Genomic DNA, 16699 nt, shown 5'->3' with positions numbered 1-16699 from the left:
CAGGCTGCTGGAGCCCAGGATGGCAGGCCAGTGGCAGCCTGAGGCCATGGGGGTCCCGCTCCCTCAGGCAGCAGCTTGGGGGTCCCTGCCTGTGCAGGCCCTGTGCCCCAGGGCCAGTCAAGCCCCAGAACGGCTGGCGCAGCACGGGGCCCTGTCTGCCCTGGGCACTGGGAGCTGTGGAGCAGTGGGGCCCGGCTGTGCTGCCTGATAAAGGACTCGCTCTGCCCAAGGGCTCCAGTGTGGTTCTTCTGCCCTGGGTCTGCTCTGGGGCTGGGCTCTGTGGGCAGGGACAGGGTGAGGACAGGGATGGCCAGGCGAGGGCGGGGATGGCCGGGTGAGGGGATGGCCGGGTGAGGGCGGGCCCGGAGCGGTACCACCCCCCGCCGCCAGGGGCCGCCCTGCGCGGAGCTCGCAGGGGAAGCGGCGCGTGTGCCCCCCCCACCCCCCGCCAGTGCGCACGCGCGCGGGGTCGCGCCGCCGGGGGGGTGCATGCGCAGCCAGCGGTCGGTGCCGCCCAGCTGAGGTGGCGGCGGGAAGATGGAGGTGGCGGCGTTCGGTGGGTCGGTGTTGCCGGGTGCCATCGCCCTCCTCCTCATCCTCCTCCTCCTCCTGCTGCTGGCGGCTGCCCGGCGCCGCTCCGCCCGGCCTGACGGTGAGTACCGCGGGCACGGCGCGGCTGGTCCGGCCCGACCCGACCCGACCCGACCCTACCCTACCCTGCCCTCCGCTTCCCGCAGGCCCCAAGGCGAACGGTGTTCCTGCCGCCGCCAGGCCGGAAGAGCACAGGAAGGCGAAGGTGCCGGCGCGGGCCCGGAGGGACAAGCCGCAGCAGCAGCACAGCTTCGCCCACCGGCTGCTGGTCGCCGCCCTCAAGGTACCGGCTGTGCCCCGGTGCCCCGCCGGCCCGCCCGCGCCCCCTCCCCGCGGTGACCCCGCTCTCTCCGTAGGGGCACAGCGGATCAGTCTCCTGCCTGGACTTCAGCAGCAACGGCAAGTACCTGGCGTCGTGTGCCGATGACCGCACGGTCCGGCTGTGGAGCACCCGGGACTTCACGGCGCGGGAGCACCGCTGTCTGCGTGCCAACGTGCGGCTGGACCATGCCGAGCTTGTCCGCCTCAGCCCCGACTCACGGTAGGGCCAGGCCTCCTGCACTTTATACACCCCCAGCCCAGGGACAGGGACGTCCTGTGGACAGAGCTGCTGGTCGCACAGCCCAAGCCTCGGTTGGGCTCAGTGATGTGTCCTCTGGGCTGCACAGAGGTGACAACGTTCACAGGGTCTTAACGGTACCGCTGATTAATGGTCTCTCATGAAAGCGGCTGGCCCTTTAATGTGGTTCTGAAGGCAAATATGCTAGTGCCCAGCTTGCTGCACCCGTGGAAGGTGCTTGTTAAGGTCTTTGCCAACAGGCGCCCTGCAGCTGGGTTGAGCTGCTGGGCCTGTCTGTGAGGCTGGGGAGAAAGTTCTTGCTGGCTGGGAAGGTTGGTGGAAAAGCATGCCTTGGCACTTTGTGAAGCAGCCTCTTTTAGAGAGAGAAAGGAGTCTTGTTTCCAGATGTGGAGTAATAAATTCTCTTCTTTTCCATTTGGCATTGCAGTTGAGCTAATGCAGGGAGAGAACTTGGTGCCCTTGTAAAACACGCAGCGTTTTGTCTGCCAGTGTATCCCTTTCCCCAGGTGCCACTGTGTGATCTATTAGCTTACCTGTTGTAGCTAGGCTGAGCTGAGGTAGCCTGTTTCTTAACCGTTCAGAGTGTCTGTCCTTCCACAGGGCATTCGTTGTTTGGCTGGCGAATGGCGAAACTATTCGTGTATATAAAATGACTAAGAAGGATGATGACAGCTTCACCTTCACTGCAACTTCTGGGGACTTCCCAAAGAAGCATAAGGCTCCTGTCATTAACATAGGAATTGCAGAGACAGGTATGAAAATGAGCTGCTCACTTCTTGAGGCTATCAAGATCGACTTTGATTTCCTTGTAAAGCAAGAGTTGCTGGGTTGAAAATGCTGGAGTTTTTCCATTTTGCACCAGTACTTGATGCTCTGTTGTCTCTTTGTTGTTACTTTTTAGCCTTTGTTTACTACTGAGTGAACTGAAAGAGGTCATTTTCAGACAGACGGTATTCCTGTAAGCACAGAACTAGCTCTCTGATATGCACAGTCTCTTAATTTGCATTTTCAGGGATGCTGTTGCAAAGAGGTCTGGTTTCAGTATTGAGAGGATTGCTGGCCCACCAGTCTGTCTTTAACCAGTCAAAAATATCTCTAGTGAGTTCATATGATCTGTCTTGGACTTCTGGGATCTTCTAAACCAGAGGCTGGGGTGGGGGGATGTGTTAGTGGTGAGGGCTTGGTGGATTAATGCTACAGGTACATACAGCAGGCAGTTGGAAGTGGGTGGATGTGAGCTCAGTTCTGTAATAGGAGAGCAGAGAAAATGTTAATTGAGACCTTCGTTCAGCTGTGAAAGTGAAAACTTAAACCTGCAACAAGGAGCTGGAAGGTAAGCAGGCAACCTTCTGTCTGGGCTGAGATAGGGAAGGAGAAAGCATTGCAAACAGGAGTCCAAAATGCTGACACAACCAGTAATCACAGGTAATGGTAGTGTGAACTGTAGTCAGCTACCGACTCACAATCTATGACTTGAAAGCTACAGATACCTCAGGGTGTGTTTTAACTGTCTGGGGAAGACGGAGTCTGCTGCATTACTGCAGCTCAGCACTGAGCTCTGCGGTGGGGCCGGAGGGGTGCTGGGGCCACGGACACGTGTGGTCTCAGTGCCTGTCGCCAGCTGGCGGCTGCCGAAGCCAAGGGTGCACTAAGGCACAACCGGGAGCCAAGGCTTCTGATACTGCTCTTCGCTCTGTCCCTGGAGATTGACACTCCTTGAATTTTGGTGCAGCTCTTGGGGTCCTTGACTCTCCAGGTGCAAGGGGAGGTTGCCCTGCTCAGGGACACTTCCAGGCCTTGGATTAGTCTGTGGAAGCATTAGCCTGGGAGCAATCCTGATCGTTGCCTTTTTCCCCCAGGAAAGTTTATCATGACAGCTTCCAGTGACACTACCATCCTGATATGGAGCCCGAAGGGTGAAGTCCTGGCCAGCATTAACACTAACCAGATGAACAATGCCTACGCTGCGGTGTCACCCTGCGGGAGGTGAGGGGGGTGACGTATTCCAGGCTGCTCCTGCCACAGAATGGGAAGCCACAGGAGTAAACAAGAACCTCACTCCTTCGCAGAGGACATCATCAGTTCAGACCATTGGCAGTTAGCTAGTTAGTCATTTTAATGCAATTTTCTGAGGGTTCCACATTCTTGAAAGCAGTTCCAGCCCCCAAGAGTAGCCCCTGAGCGCTGACTTCTGCCTGTGTACACTCGATGGGTTACCGCTGTGCCTCAGCAACACTGTTCCCATTAACCGTCTCCTGAAGAGCTGAGGAGAACAGCATTGGCCTCAGACGAGAGAGGTGGGACAACGCAAGCAGCAAAGCAAGCAGCATTTCTAACTTGTCTGTAACCTTTTAAAGGTTAATTATAGTATTAAAATCTTTATTACTGGGAGATTCATTTATCAGGAAAATCTTGTTCCCCGCTCTGTCTGTTGACTTGCTGCTGCAGGAAGAATTGCCATGCTCCAGGCTCAGTGAGTTTGGGCATCAAAAATATTTAGCTTTTTTGCTTTGGGTTAAAAGTTTCTCATTCCTAAGTTGTTCTGGTCCCCGGTGGCCTTTCTCAGCGTTCCCCTTACCAGCCTGGTTTCAGTGAAAAGTGAAAACTTTTCCAGCTGACCCAAGAGTGGGAGTCTAGGTAGGTTTGCCTTCCTGGAGCCCTGTCATAGGTGCCCCTCTGTGCAGGGCTGGCCCTGGCCCTGTGTGGCTCAGGAGGTCAAAGGAGAGCTCTGTGGGGCTGCCCCCATGGTGGGTGACACGCCCTGTGTCTCTGCTTGTTCGTTCACCCAGGTTTGTGGCATCCTGTGGCTTTACACCTGACGTGAAGGTGTGGGAGGTGTGTTTTGGCAAGAACGGAGACTTCCGGGAGGTGGCCAGGGCTTTTGAGTTGAAAGGCCACACCGCTGGCGTACATGGCTTCTCCTTCTCTAATGACTCGCGGAGGTGAGTGTGTGTTAGCACTGCCTGACGTTGTTCACTCTGGCTCGTCCCAGCACACGTGAGCTCCCTGCTCCTAGTGTGTGCCACAGCTCTCCCGGGAGGCACAACCCTGACCGGCTCCTGCCCCCTGCGTGTTCCCCGTGGATTTCCTCCTGGGGGTGCAGCTGTCCGAGCTCTGGAGAGAGGATGAGGACTGTACATGGGCACTCATGCTTCCCAAAGGAGCACTTGCTCTGCAGAGGATTCTGGGTGAGAAGGGGAAGAGGTGCTGCTGGTTCCCTTGCGCTCACCTGTGCTCTGTCTCCTGGCTGCAGGATGGCCACTATCTCGAAGGACGGGACATGGAAGTTCTGGGACACAGACGTGGAATATAAGAAGCAACAGGATCCGTACCTGCTCCTCACGGGGAAGTGTGAGGTGACAGAGCCGTGTCGCATCGCCCTGTCTCCCGATGCTCACATCGTCGCCATCTCTAGTGGCGCAGACATCCTGGTGTACAACACGAGGCGCGGCGAGGAGGAGGAGCGCTTCCTGGCTGTGCACGGGCAGCCCATCACAGACTTGGCCTTTGACACCAACAGCCACTACCTGGTGTCCTGCGGGGACCGGGCCATCCGCATCTTCCACAATGCTGCTGGTCACCGGGCAGTGGTGGAGGAGATGGAGGCCATGCTGAAAAAAACTAGGAACAAAGCCACCCAGGAGCGGCTGGAGCAGCAGATCTCCAGCGCCCGCAAAGCGCTGGCCACCATATACGGCAAGAAGCACTAGTCCTGCTCTGTGGGTGCAGGCGGCCGCCTTCCGCCTTTGGCGATTGGTTGTTTTTTTAATAACACTGAACAACTTGTAATAAAACCCGTGCCGGGTCCTTCCTTGCCTGTGTCCTGAGGGCAGGGAGGGGAAGCTGGGGCCGCCTCCGCCTGGGGACGGTGGGGGCAACCCAGGGGCCATGCTTGTTTCCTTCCACTGGCTTCCACCCGCTCTCGCAGCGGTACCCAGGGGTGTGATTGCTCGGACAGGGCCATGGGGTTCTTTGGGCTGAGACAGGAGAGGGTTGGGGGTGCTTTCGCGGAGGAGCTGCCTGGGCCCATCGCTGGCGCTGAGCGGGGGGAAGCCGGGTCTCGCCGAACGCTGAACGGGGTTTGCCCCAACTTAAGATGTCGGCGTGGCTCCGCCTTCGCGTCGCCTGCGCGCCCGCGGGAGGGCGGGGCGAGTTGCGCAGGCGCACTGCGCCCCACCGCCTCCCCTTCCTCCGGGCGTGGCGAGCGCGGTGACGCAGTACGCGCAGGGCGTGGGCGGGACGCGCGCATGCGCGAAGGGAAGCAGCGGGTGCTGGCGGAGCCGGGGCTGCCGGGGCTGCGGGCGCCATGTCGGGCCGCTCGGTGCGCGCCGAGACCCGCAGCCGCGCCAAGGATGACATCAAAAAAGTGATGGCGGCCATCGAGCGCGTCCGCAGATGGTGAGAGGCGGGGCCGCGGGGGGGAGGGGTGGGGCCTGCCCGGCGTGCAGCCAATCACCGCACCACACGGGTGCCGGTGGACGTGCTTCGGTGGCGGGTATCCAATCAGCGTGCCGCGTGAGGTAGCGGGCGGGTGTAGCGAGGCAGCGGCCAATTAGCGTCCTCCGTCTGCTCGGGAGTATGGCGGGGGGCGGAAGCGCTGGTGATCAGCGGGCAGCACGACCAATCACAACGAGGCGTGCAGGGTGAGGGGGCGGGTAAGGCGGTGCTCTGGATTGGCGTTCCTTTGGGCCAATCGGAGCCTCGTAGGCGGGCGGGGCTTCCTCCGGGCGGGCCCCGGCGCCGGTAACGGCTGTGTCCGCGCAGGGAGAAGAAGTGGGTGACGGTGGGCGACACCTCCCTGCGGATATTCAAGTGGGTGCCGGTGGCCGACAGCAAGGAGGTGGGTACCGCGCGGGCCGCCGCCTCCCCACGGCGGTTCCCGGCCCGGCTCGGGGATCTGCCGCTTCCCCGGGCTCCCCGGTGGGGCCGGCTGACGGCTGTGCCTCGGTGCGGGCTGGCTCCCCCCTCAGCCTGGGCTGGGATGTCTCCCGCTGATCCCTGCCTGCCATCGCCCTGCCGCTGGGTCTGTGCAGGGTTTCTCCCTTGCCCCTGAGCTCACTGCTCTCGGTGCCTGCAGCCCTTCTCGCCTCAGTCCCCGCGGGACTTGCTGTTATTTGCCGCTACTCCTAGCTAGGCGTCCACCCCTGCTCTTACTCCTGATTCCGCACCTTTCACAGCTGAAGTTTTGCCACTCAGTTAGAAAAATGCTGGAAAAGGAAAAGGTCTGCACCAGCACATCCCTCTGGGCTGCCAGGAGAGGGAGAAGGGAGCGCTTTGGGCGCCCACTTGTCAGTGGTGGGCTCCTCTAACCTCGTGTTTCTGCTTTTATTCCTCTCCTCAAGAAAGAGAAATCCAAATCAAGTAGCAGCACTGCCCGAGAACCCAATGGCTTCCCAGCTGACACCTCTGCCAACTCCTCTCTCCTCCTGGAGTTCCAAGGTGAGTCTGGCTGAGCCCCCTTCAAGCTGGGGAAGGACTCAAAAGCCATAGAGGAGCTGGAATGTTGCTGGCTTATTTATGCGTAAATATACATTTATGCATCTGTCTTCAGCGTGGGGTTGTGCTGATCCAATTCTGGACTGTCCCTGCTGAAGCTGTTCATTTTTGCTGTCAGCAAGAATCGTAATAATTTGCTGCTGGGATCTTACTGTGGAAGTTTCACAGGGAGCTGGAGGGGTGAGGGTTCCTGTCCCCACTTTGCAGTCTGTGCTGGGGAGAGACCAGCAGCTGCTTACAGCTGAGCCCCCTGCTTCCAGCAGTGACTTGTGTGGACCTTAGGATGAAAGGGCAAAGGATCTCCTTGAGTTTCCTCTTGATCCCGGCGGACTGCAGCCAGCCGTAAGCAGGCCGAACTCTGTGGTGGAGCTACACAAGGACTCGCTGCTGGAGCAGGGTGTATGCCTGTCCCCAGGCCCCCCATTCACCTCTCAGGGCAGCCAGGGGAAACTGGGGAGTGTGTTGGCACTTCCAGTAGATGCGGTAAGGATGTTAGCATTGCAGGTCTGTGGTTTGGGGCTGCCACTGGAAAAGACGTGTGCCAGAGTTGCCTCCCCGTCCGGAGGCAGGTTCTGGGTGTTTCTCCTGCTGTTAGATTGCTGCCTCCCAAACACAAGAGGTACAAAATCCTGGTACGTGGGCAAGAGGTCTCCTGCCTTCAAGTGCCTGGGGCCCTCACAAGCTGCAGACATGAGATTTGGCAGTGCTGCAATTTGTACTGCCCCTTGTGCCCTCTGCCCGTTCTTTCTGAGTAGCCCAGGGTCACTCTCTCTCTCTGCTCAGAAGCACCGCCTCTTCCATCTCTGATGCCAGCTGCATCCCAGCTGAGGGTCCCGTACCCAGCAGTGCTTATGTTGGTCGTTGACAGTGAATTCTGGGTTCTCTCACTGCCTCTGATTGTGATCTTTCTTCTCTCTAAGACCCTGGCTCTCAGTGCCGCCCTCGGCTGCCTGTGCCCCTGGGTCAAGGTGCTCTTCTTCACTAGGTGCTGTTTCTGCAGATGAGAACAGCAACCAGAGCTCCCTGTCGGACGTCTACCAGCTCAAGGTGGACAGCAGCCCCAACTCCAGCCCCAGTCCCCAGCAGAGCGAGTCCATGAGTCCTGCCCACACGTCCGACTTCCGCACGGACGACTCACAGCCACCCACACTGGGGCAGGAGACGCTGGAAGGTGGGTGCTGTGCTGGGAAGGGAGGAGGTGATGGCTGAGCCCAAGGAAGGCCCCACTGGAGCCCTTGCTTGTCTGGCAGGTGACTGAGGCACTGCTGGAAGTGGACAGGGCAGCAGGGACTTGGGTCTTCTGCTGGAGGCCGCCTCTTCTGGCTCAGCACTCAGCTGGGCACCGCCAAGCTCCTGGGTCAGCAGTTTCATTAACCCTTCTGTTCTCCCCAGAGCCCTCCCTGCCTTCCTCAGAAGTTGCAGATGAGCCTCCCACTCTCACAAAGGAAGAGCCAGTCCCCCTTGAGACTCAGGTAAGGGAAGGAGGGTTGAAACCACGTCTAAATATGCACGGACCCAGCTTGGCCCTTTTCCTCTCGTTGCTGCTCCTTGTAGCAGAATCATCTCGACAGATGGACTTGCTCTGCAGTCCCAAAGTGCCCTCCAGGAGCTCCCCAAACCTCCTGGCTTCCCAAGCTGTCCCTGGGTCAGTTCAGGTGTTCAAGTGTGACAAAGGGATGCGGAGGTGCAGTAAAACAACAATTCTACCCAACTCTGGGGCTGAAGTGGGTTCCCACTCCCAATCCCCCAGGGGTTCCTCACAGATGAAAGCCCGGTGTGTCCCCACAGTGTGAGACAGCACTGTCTGGGTCCGTGTGCTGAGCTGCTCTTGCTGCCTGTGACCTCTGGCTCTTGCAGGTAACTGAAGAGGAGGAGGACTCTGGTGCGCCGCCTCTGAAGAGATTTTGTGCCGATCAGAACTCTGTGTGCCACACGGCCTCGGAGAGCTAGCCTGCCCGTCCCCGGGGAGAGCGCCTTCGCCAGCCCCTCGCAGAGCCGCCTGCCCCCCCGGGGGGACAGAGTGCTCCCTCCGCCCGCCCGTTCCCTGAGGACGGGCGCTCCCGCCACTCACCATCCCGCCCTGCCCTGCCCGGCACCGGGCAGGAGCCTCCGCCAGCCCCCGGACTTCCCCGGGCACACGGGGCTGCCACCGGCACCTGCAAATCTGCCTCTATTTATTGGCTCCCCCTGTCCCTGCTGAGCTGTACCCTGGCAGGGGGGTCTCCGCGGGGCTCCCGCTCTCCGGGCGCTGGCAGAGGCGGTTCGCCTGCTTCTCGCCGCCCTGGCCGCCCCCCCCCCCCCCCCCCGCCCCGTGCGGGGATGGCCGCCTTCCACCTGCACCGAGTGATTTGCCCTTGTGAGCCGGGGGGAGCGGGCGGGGGGGCCGCTGGGACGCCGTGCAATAAGCTGCTGGTTTAAGCCATGAGCGTCGGGAGAGACGGGAGCGCTCCCCCCGCCCCCACCCCCGGAGCCGGGGGAGCCCCGCCCCGGCCTCGGTACCCCCCCGTCCCCGCACGGGGCAGGAGGCGCAGGGTGCCGGCCCCCTCCCAGGGACCCCCTCCCGCCCCGCTGCTCCCGCCGCCCCCCGGCCCCCCGCCGCCACTGCATGTCCCGCCGAGTCTGTGATCGAGCCTGGCGAAGCCGAAGGCGCGGCCGCGCGTGGAAGTGGAAAGTTATTTTAGCACTGAATAGAATATTTTTAAAATTAAACTATTTGAAATAACAGCGCCCGGTGTCTGCGGGGCGGGGCGGGGCCGCCGCGGGAGGCTCGGAGCGGGGGGCACCGGGACTCGCGGCGCCGGGGGCGGGAGGTGGGACCCGGCCCCCCCGGCAGCGGGCGGAGCGCGGGCCCGGCCGGCGGCAGCGCGCACCGGGGCCGCTCCTCGGGACGGGCGCGACCGAGCCCCGGAGCCGTCTGCCACCGCCAGACCCGGCGGGGGATCGGCCCGGGGTCCCGCGGGGCGGCCCCGGCAGCGCTCGGCGGAGCCGCCCCGGTGCCCGGCCCGCTGCCGCCCGGCGGGAGCGCTGGGATCCGTGTGTAGCTTCGAGAGAACGATTAGAGCCCAATAAATTAACGATAATTAACATGACGTCTGTGGGTATCTTTGCAATACTCCGATTCGCCTGTGCGTTGCAAATAACGATTTTTTATTTTCCCGTGTTACGGTTTGAGGGACCCGCAGCAATTTATTGTCGTTTGGACAATTATTGTCTCACTCGATGACCCCTCCCCACACGGGAAGGGGAATTGGGGAAAGCCAGGAAACACGAGGGCTGAAATATAAATAGGTTTAATAGGATAAGACTAAATAACTCACAGTAACGCTAAAGAACCAGTATTGATCATAGAATCATAGAATGGTTAGAGTTGGAAGGGACCTTAAAGATCACCTAGTCCAACCCCCCTGCCCTGGGCAGGGACACCTCCCACTAGAGCAGGTTGCTCAAAGCCCCATCCAGCCTGGCCTTGAACCCCTCCAGGGATGGGGCAGCCACAACTTCCCTGGGCAACCTGGGCCAGGGTCTCACCACCCTCACTGTAAAGAATTTCTTCCTTATATCTAATCTAAATCTCTTCTCTTCCAATTTAAAACCATTACCCTTTGTCCTGTCACTATGTTTCCTGACAAAGAGTCCCTCTTCAGCTCTTCTGTAGGCTCCCTTCAGGTATTGATAGGCTGTTATAAGGTCTCCCCGGAGCCTTCTCTTCTCCAGGCTGAACAACCCCAGCTCTCTCAGTCTGTCTTCATAGGAGAGGTGCTCCATCCCTCTGATCATCCTCGTGGCCCTCCGCTGGACCCGTTCCAACAGGTCCATGTCCTTTCTGTGTTGAGGACTCCAAAGCTGGACACAGTACTCCAGGAGGGGTCTCACGAGCGCAGAGTAGAGGGGCAGAATCACGTCGCGAGACCTGCTGGCCACACTTCTCCTGATGCAGCCCAGGACACGGTTGGCTCTCTGGGCTGCCAGTGCACACTGCCTGCTCATGTTGAGCTTCTCATCCATAAGCACTCCCAAGTCCTTCTCCTCGGGGCTGCTCTCCAGCCATTCTCCACCCAACTTGTATTTGTGCCTGGGGTTGCCACGTCCCAGGTGCAGGACCCTGCACTTGGCTTGGTTGAACTTCATGCAATTTGCACGAGCCCACCTCTCCAGCCTGTCTAGGTCCCTCTGGATGGCATCCCTTCCCTCCAGCGTGTCAACTGCGCCACCGAGCTTGGTGTCATCAGCAAACTTGCTGAGGGTGCACTCTATCCCACTGTCCATGTCACCGACAAAGATGTTAAACAGTACTGGTCCCAGTACCGACCCCTGCGGAACACCACTCGTTACTGGCCGCCACCTGGACATTGAGCCATTGATTGTAACCCTATCCTGATCCCGATCCTAATGTAAAATATACAAGAATTATATGAGTAGGAAGCCGTGCACTCCCCGCAGGGACAGCCCATGTGGGACCCTGCGAGCGCTGCGGCTTCGGGAGGAAGGGAAGGGCTCAGGGCTCCAGCACTGGGGCAAGGGGTTCTCAGGACCCCAGCCATCAAGGGAGAGAGAATTCCTCAGCAAACTTTCTGATGTGCCAAGCTTTCTGATTTCTCAGCAAACTTGGATGTGCCATTCATGATATGAAATAATCCTGTTGGCAGCTTGGGTCAAGTGCCCGGGTCTCGCTTCTCTTTGTCCCCGCACCTGGGGAGCTCGAAAACACTGAGACCTGGAATCCCACACGGCTTGGGAAAGTCCTTGCTGGTGCTGATCCCTGTGGAGTGAAATCCCCAGTGCTGGGTGCACTAGTGAGGATCAGTCTCCATGCCCTGTTTGATCTGTGTAGATCCAGCATCTTGGCACAAGTCACATGCCAGCACTGAAGTAAAATTATCATTTCAGCTGTAATGGTGGTGTCACACTGACCTGTACTAATAACACCTGTAACGAAGTCAACAACATTTCAGAGATCAGCTTGAAGTAGAGAAAAGCCCTTTCAAGCCTGCAGCGCGGCACGCAGCGCGCACTGTGCAGCAGGTCGCAAACCGCTCCCCCGTTCTGAGGCTCACACACATTTCAGATGTCTACCGGGTCGTCGCCTTGCACAGCCGGTGTGGGTCCATGGTTGTTAAAGGCTGTCTTGAAGTAGCAGGGGTGCAAGGCTTTGCTCGTTTTAAGGCATGTTGTCCCGTTTCATTGTGAAATCTTTCCCCTTCAAAAGCTGTGTCCTGCTTTTCATTCCGCTGCTCCACAACAAGACCTGTGTGGCGAGTCCTAGAGAGTTTATTCCGACCATGGATTTCATAGGATCACAGAATGGTTTTGATTGGAAGGGACCTTTAAGACCATCCAGTGCCACCCCCTGCCCTGGGCAGGGACACCTCCACCACCGTCCAACCTGGCCTTGAACCCCTCCAGGGATGGGGCAGCCACAGCTTCTCTGGGCAACCTGGGCCAGGCTCTCACCACCCTCACAGCAAAGAAGTTCTTCCTGAGTTCTCATCTCAATCTCCCCTCTTTCAGTTTGAGGCCATTACCCCTTGTCCTATCACTACATGCCCTTGTAAAAAGTCCCTCCCCAGCTTTCTTGTAGGCCTCCTTCAGGTACTGGAAGGCTGCTCTAAGGTCTCCCTGGAGCCAGGCTGAACCTCCCCAACTCTCTCAGCCTGTCCTCACAGCAGAGGGGCTCCAGCCCTCCCAGCATCTCCATGGTCTCCTCCGGCCCCTCTCCAGCAGGTTCATGTCCTTCTGCTGTTGGTGGCCCCAGAGCTGGAGGGATCATTAGGTCATAGAATAATTGTCTAAATGACAATAAATTGTTATGGATTTTTTTTAAACCATAACAGGAGGTTTTAAATTAATCATTATAGTTACTCTGTAGGGCTAGGTTTTAAAAGTTCATATGGAAGGATTTAGATGGATGTAACATGCTATTTTCTTCCCCCAAGATCTTTCACATCTGGCTGATCAATTTAAGAATGAGCTCAGTTTGTCAAACGGTCCTCCTCTTATCAGGCCAGTTTATTCAGAAGTTGGTCTCCGGTGTGCGTCCGAGCTCCAAGACTCCCTCTACCCAGGTAAAATGTTTATTCTGCTTTTTTTTTTTTTTTTTTTCTTAATTTAAGATTGTATTTGATAGAACTTCTGGGAAGATAATGTGATACAAAGACAAGATTTTAGGCACACAACTGTTAGGGTATTTAGAAGATGCAGCTGCTCCATGAATGTTGGTTTCCCTGATTTTTCAGGTGTCTCGATTTCTTCTCCCATTTTTGCCACTAAATATAATCCCCAATGCACACAATTGCTGAGAATATACACAGTGTCTCAGGGGTCTGGGCACTGTCTGCCCCCTGTTACACTCAGAAATCTTCCTATGGACACAGAAGAGAGAGAGAATAATTAATTTCTAGCATAATTGAAATCTAAGGAGTCTAATCAAGGAATTATTATTAGTCAAGATGTAATTATTACAGATAAAGAAAGAAAAAGAAAATAAATTAAGACCACTGTGAAAAAAAGTAATAATAATAGCTACCTACATGTTTCCCTGTTCCTGGCTTAGCCTTCCACCGCCATTCAGGATCCTGCTGCTGATGGCTCCGGTCTTCCCAGGGTTGTAAGGGCAGGTCATCAGCATTCCCAGTGCTTTCCTCAGGAGTACAGAGCTGATGCTAATGGATTCTTTTTCCTACTCCAGGATCCGCTTGGGGTCATTTGCTGTAGATTTGCTAATGCACTTTACACCTTGTACTTTCTTACTGGTCTGCGAGTTCACAGCTCCACTGGAGTTTAGGAAACACGGTGTGTTTCAGAGAAGTTAGATAATCGTTCTCCGTTACCCTTAAACCCAGGTTTGTCCAGCTCTGGGGCTGCATTTCTTTATCCGACCACCTGAGAGCTGTTGCTGGCCTTGGGATCTCCTGTGTTCTGTCTCTCACCACCACACGCCTGAATTCAGCCCTGCGTCCTGTATCCCACGTTTCAAGACCTCTGCTGTCCTACCAGACCTGTGTTTCTGCGCCCTGCATCATCGTGTTAGAGGCAGAAAGATCTCACCCTGTGCAGAAGACCTGTTTGTTGCTACTGTCTGTATAAATTGATGGTTATTATCCACAGCCACCTGGTTAGTATAAAAAATGCTACTACAGGAACACCAAATGAAAACAGAGCTCCAGACAGGTCAACAAAAACTCAAACAAAGCAATGAGACAAACCTCCAACCTGAGGCCTTGCAAACTCAGTACGCCCTCCATGACTTGGTATCAGCAATGCCATGGTGCTCGTTTGTCGAGTGCTTCGGTGGGGGATGTCTCATCACCTTAGACACTTGTCTCACCCAGTGGGTGAATCCTGGCACTCTGCTCACTGCCACAAGGGAACTTCAGGCTGGGACACACGCAGGAAAGTAAAGCTCGGTGCTGACCCTGCAGGGGCAGAGAACCTTGCCTTGGTTCTGTTTTCTGGTGAAGACACTGACTATTTCAGACACACCTCAGCTGTAAATGCAGCGATGGTTGCTGAGCAACAGATACTCCCACATACCAAGCCCTGAGAGAGGAGGGAAGAGAAGTAGCCAAAGGCAATGTAAATCCTGCAGTGTCCCTGCAGAGCAGGGCTGGGGCTTTGGGGCCAGCTCTGGGACACGTGGGAGAGACACGGAATTCCAGGTTCTTGCGCAGTATCAGGACCACTCCAATCAGTAGTGAACAGATACTTTTTCATTAAGCATAGTCCAGGGATTACTTTTTTTTCCAAATTCTGACCGATGGAGGTCTGTATTAGTTGCTAATTTTTCTAGTTATTTTTGTAATTTTGGTATCTTTTTGCCCCTGTTTTCAGGATTACTCTCAGGTGGTTGATGCACTGATAGGTTAATCGTGCTTTGGTACAGGATATGCAATTGCTGTTTCTTGGTGAGAATGTGGTTTTTAAATGGGAAGCAGTGACACCGTCAGTGTAACTGTGTGCTTGTATTTGAGATTTGTCTGTGTGTTATGAATGTGCGTAGCTGTAATTTAAGCTGTAAATTTAAGAGACAGTGTGTGTTAATGTTTTTTAAAATTGTTATTTTGGAGGAGCACCACATTTACTGTTGGGATGAAAGGTATCTTCATGTATTTCCCTATATTTAATAGGAATGTGAATCTATACATAAAGAGACCAATCATGCTCCTGGGTGCCTTTTCCCTTGCTATATGCATTGTGTTTTAGTGGTCAGGAGCGTAGGAGACGCTGCAAGTAGGCTGCTCCATCTGGTTCAACCCCAGGTCTCACTGTGGCAGCAACACATATATCAGAGGAATACCTAAATAACAAGAAGGCAGGTAGAAAGGAGGCAGATCCCTCCAATGAGACTTTTTCTTATTCCATTTAGAAGTCAGGCATGCCTGAAGCATGGAGTTTACATCTCTTTTAGTCATATAAAAAATCCTTACAGATTATCCTGGTAATGCTGAATTTTTTACTCACGCTAGATCATTTACTTTGATGACCTGTATTATATTATATGGTATAATATATTCCTCCAGCAGCTGGTGTGATGAGTAAATTATTTGCTGTATTTTTTCTTATAATTTTTTATTTCTTTTTTCTAGTGGGTTCTAATGAAATCAAATGGAAGCCAGAAACCATCTGCACCGACCTGTTCTCAGAGTATCCTGGATTACAGGATTTAATGAAAAAACAGATCCATCCAATTAACAAGGGGGTACTGATATTTTCAAGGAGCTGGGCTGTTGGCACTGGATTGCCAAAAAAACAGGATGTTGTGTGCTGCTCTCTTAGTAGCTGAAAACGTGTATCCAGTATTGTATGCTGTAGTCGAGGATACCTCTTCTGTGAGTTTGAAAACTGGAGAGAAACCGCTTATGCATTAAAGCAGAAACTAGTCAATGTTGGGGGGTATGAGTCAAAAGTGTGTGTGATTCCCCAAATACCGCACCTGAATGGTACAAAGAACCAGATGGAAGTTGCAGAGTATGATGTTCCCCAGCAAGAAAACCAAGAAAACCTGTGTGGTTCTGCTAGCTTGTACCCAGAGAATTACACCCTCACCTCCAGGGACACCCCTGCATTCCTGCGTGCACTTGTGATCCTTGTGCTGAGCTTTAGGTCCTACTTAAGGGACCTCCTCAGCTGTGAGATTTTCAACCTTCTCACTCTCAAACAGTGTGAGCTGCTCTCCAAGAACCTGCACAAAGTCAAGAAGCAATTTGTCCCTGGTCTTCCTGGATTAGGGAAAACAATCGTGGCTTTGAAGGTCATTGAGAAAATACGCATCTACATTTGTGAAAATCAACCCTTGAAGAAGTTTGTGGAGTAAGCAATAATGTGTTTTTCCCCCTTTTTCTTTCATTCCATCCCCTGTACATAGAGCACAAGCCTTGCTGATTTTGCATCTGTTTGCCAAATACATAACCTTGGCTGACACCAACACACAATAATCATCTCAAGAAAGGTGTTAATACCGACGGTATTTTTGAGCTGAGCTCTGGCCCAGACTCGGCGTTCCCTGGCTACAGTGAGAATCCCACGTTCAGTCATTGCTGGGTTGCGTTAGACCATCGAAAGACGATGGCCTTTTAACAGTCTGTTACAGCCAGTGCTGACACCAAAACTACCCAGCTGCCTTTCTTTGTTGCTGCCTCAGATGGAAGCTGGCACTGTCCCACTGGCTGACTGGCCCGGCAGAAGCGCTGCCAGCCCCTGCTCAGCCTGGGGGAATACAGGAGCCCGTCCTTCCTGCGGGAGCTCGGGCACCACGCTGCCTTCCCTGGGGCTGAGGGACACCCCTGGGGAGCCTCGCCATGCAGTCCCTGTGTAGGAAGGGTGGGCTTGAGCATCCTCCTAGGGTAGAGCCACAGCCAGTTGATGGGGGCTGTGCAGGCTGTGCCAATCCACTGGAATAAATGTTTCCATCAGGAAAATGATAATAGCATGCTGCAGCTGAGATGAGATAGGAAGTTTGGCATTTTTAGAAAGTAAGCAGCAGTAGCCCTCCAAGTAAGAACCCACTGAGACACGGAGACAGTCGATACAGAATCA

At 55.3% G+C, this 16699-nt stretch overlaps 2 protein-coding genes across 5 annotated transcripts; both read left to right on the top strand.

Moving 5' to 3' along the window:
• Positions 1-453: 453 nt before the first annotated feature.
• TBL2 (transducin beta like 2) lies at positions 454-4982 on the top strand. Of its 3 annotated transcripts, XM_074160658.1 has the most exons (9): positions 538-643; positions 696-874; positions 948-1132; positions 1197-1204; positions 1599-1632; positions 1772-1923; positions 3031-3157; positions 3961-4113; positions 4425-4978. In XM_074160658.1, the coding sequence occupies exons 1-9, from the start codon at positions 538-540 to the stop codon at positions 4879-4881; spliced, it is 1401 nt and encodes a 466-aa protein (XP_074016759.1). In that variant the 3' UTR covers positions 4882-4978. The 3 variants fall into 3 exon arrangements, with proteins under 3 accessions (XP_074016761.1, XP_074016762.1, XP_074016759.1); XM_074160660.1 differs by lacking the exons at positions 1197-1204; positions 1599-1632 and having other exon boundaries at positions 454-652; positions 738-874; positions 4425-4982; XM_074160661.1 differs by lacking the exons at positions 696-874; positions 1197-1204; positions 1599-1632 and having other exon boundaries at positions 486-652.
• Positions 4983-5409: 427 nt separating this feature from the next.
• On the top strand, positions 5410-9383 carry BCL7B (BAF chromatin remodeling complex subunit BCL7B). Of its 2 annotated transcripts, XM_074160732.1 has the most exons (6): positions 5410-5569; positions 5936-6011; positions 6514-6610; positions 7668-7838; positions 8060-8139; positions 8525-9383. In XM_074160732.1, the coding sequence occupies exons 1-6, from the start codon at positions 5478-5480 to the stop codon at positions 8615-8617; spliced, it is 609 nt and encodes a 202-aa protein (XP_074016833.1). In that variant the 5' UTR covers positions 5410-5477; the 3' UTR covers positions 8618-9383. The 2 variants fall into 2 exon arrangements, with proteins under 2 accessions (XP_074016833.1, XP_074016834.1); XM_074160733.1 differs by lacking the exon at positions 7668-7838 and having other exon boundaries at positions 5478-5569; positions 8525-8617.
• The last annotated feature ends 7316 nt before the right edge of the window (positions 9384-16699 follow it).

The sequence above is a fragment of the Numenius arquata genome, chromosome 18 (assembly GCF_964106895.1).
Source record: "Numenius arquata chromosome 18, bNumArq3.hap1.1, whole genome shotgun sequence".
NCBI lineage: Eukaryota > Metazoa > Chordata > Aves > Charadriiformes > Scolopacidae > Numenius > Numenius arquata.
This window is presented reverse-complemented; position numbering and strand designations above follow the sequence as displayed.

Bases quoted from the DNA above. Each gene is read 5' to 3' on its own strand.
- BCL7B (XM_074160732.1), top strand. From the start codon at position 5,478: ATGTCGGGCCGCTCGGTGCGCGCCGAGACCCGCAGCCGCGCCAAGGAT. The intron at 5,570-5,935 runs GTGAGAGGCGGG...GTGTCCGCGCAG, and splicing joins ATCGAGCGCGTCCGCAGATG to GGAGAAGAAGTGGGTGACGG. The intron at 8,140-8,524 runs GTAAGGGAAGGA...TGGCTCTTGCAG, and splicing joins CAGTCCCCCTTGAGACTCAG to GTAACTGAAGAGGAGGAGGA.
- TBL2 (XM_074160658.1), top strand. From the start codon at position 538: ATGGAGGTGGCGGCGTTCGGTGGGTCGGTGTTGCCGGGTGCCATCGCC. The intron at 1,633-1,771 runs GTAAAACACGCA...GTCCTTCCACAG, and splicing joins GGAGAGAACTTGGTGCCCTT to GGCATTCGTTGTTTGGCTGG. The intron at 1,924-3,030 runs GTATGAAAATGA...TTTTTCCCCCAG, and splicing joins CATAGGAATTGCAGAGACAG to GAAAGTTTATCATGACAGCT.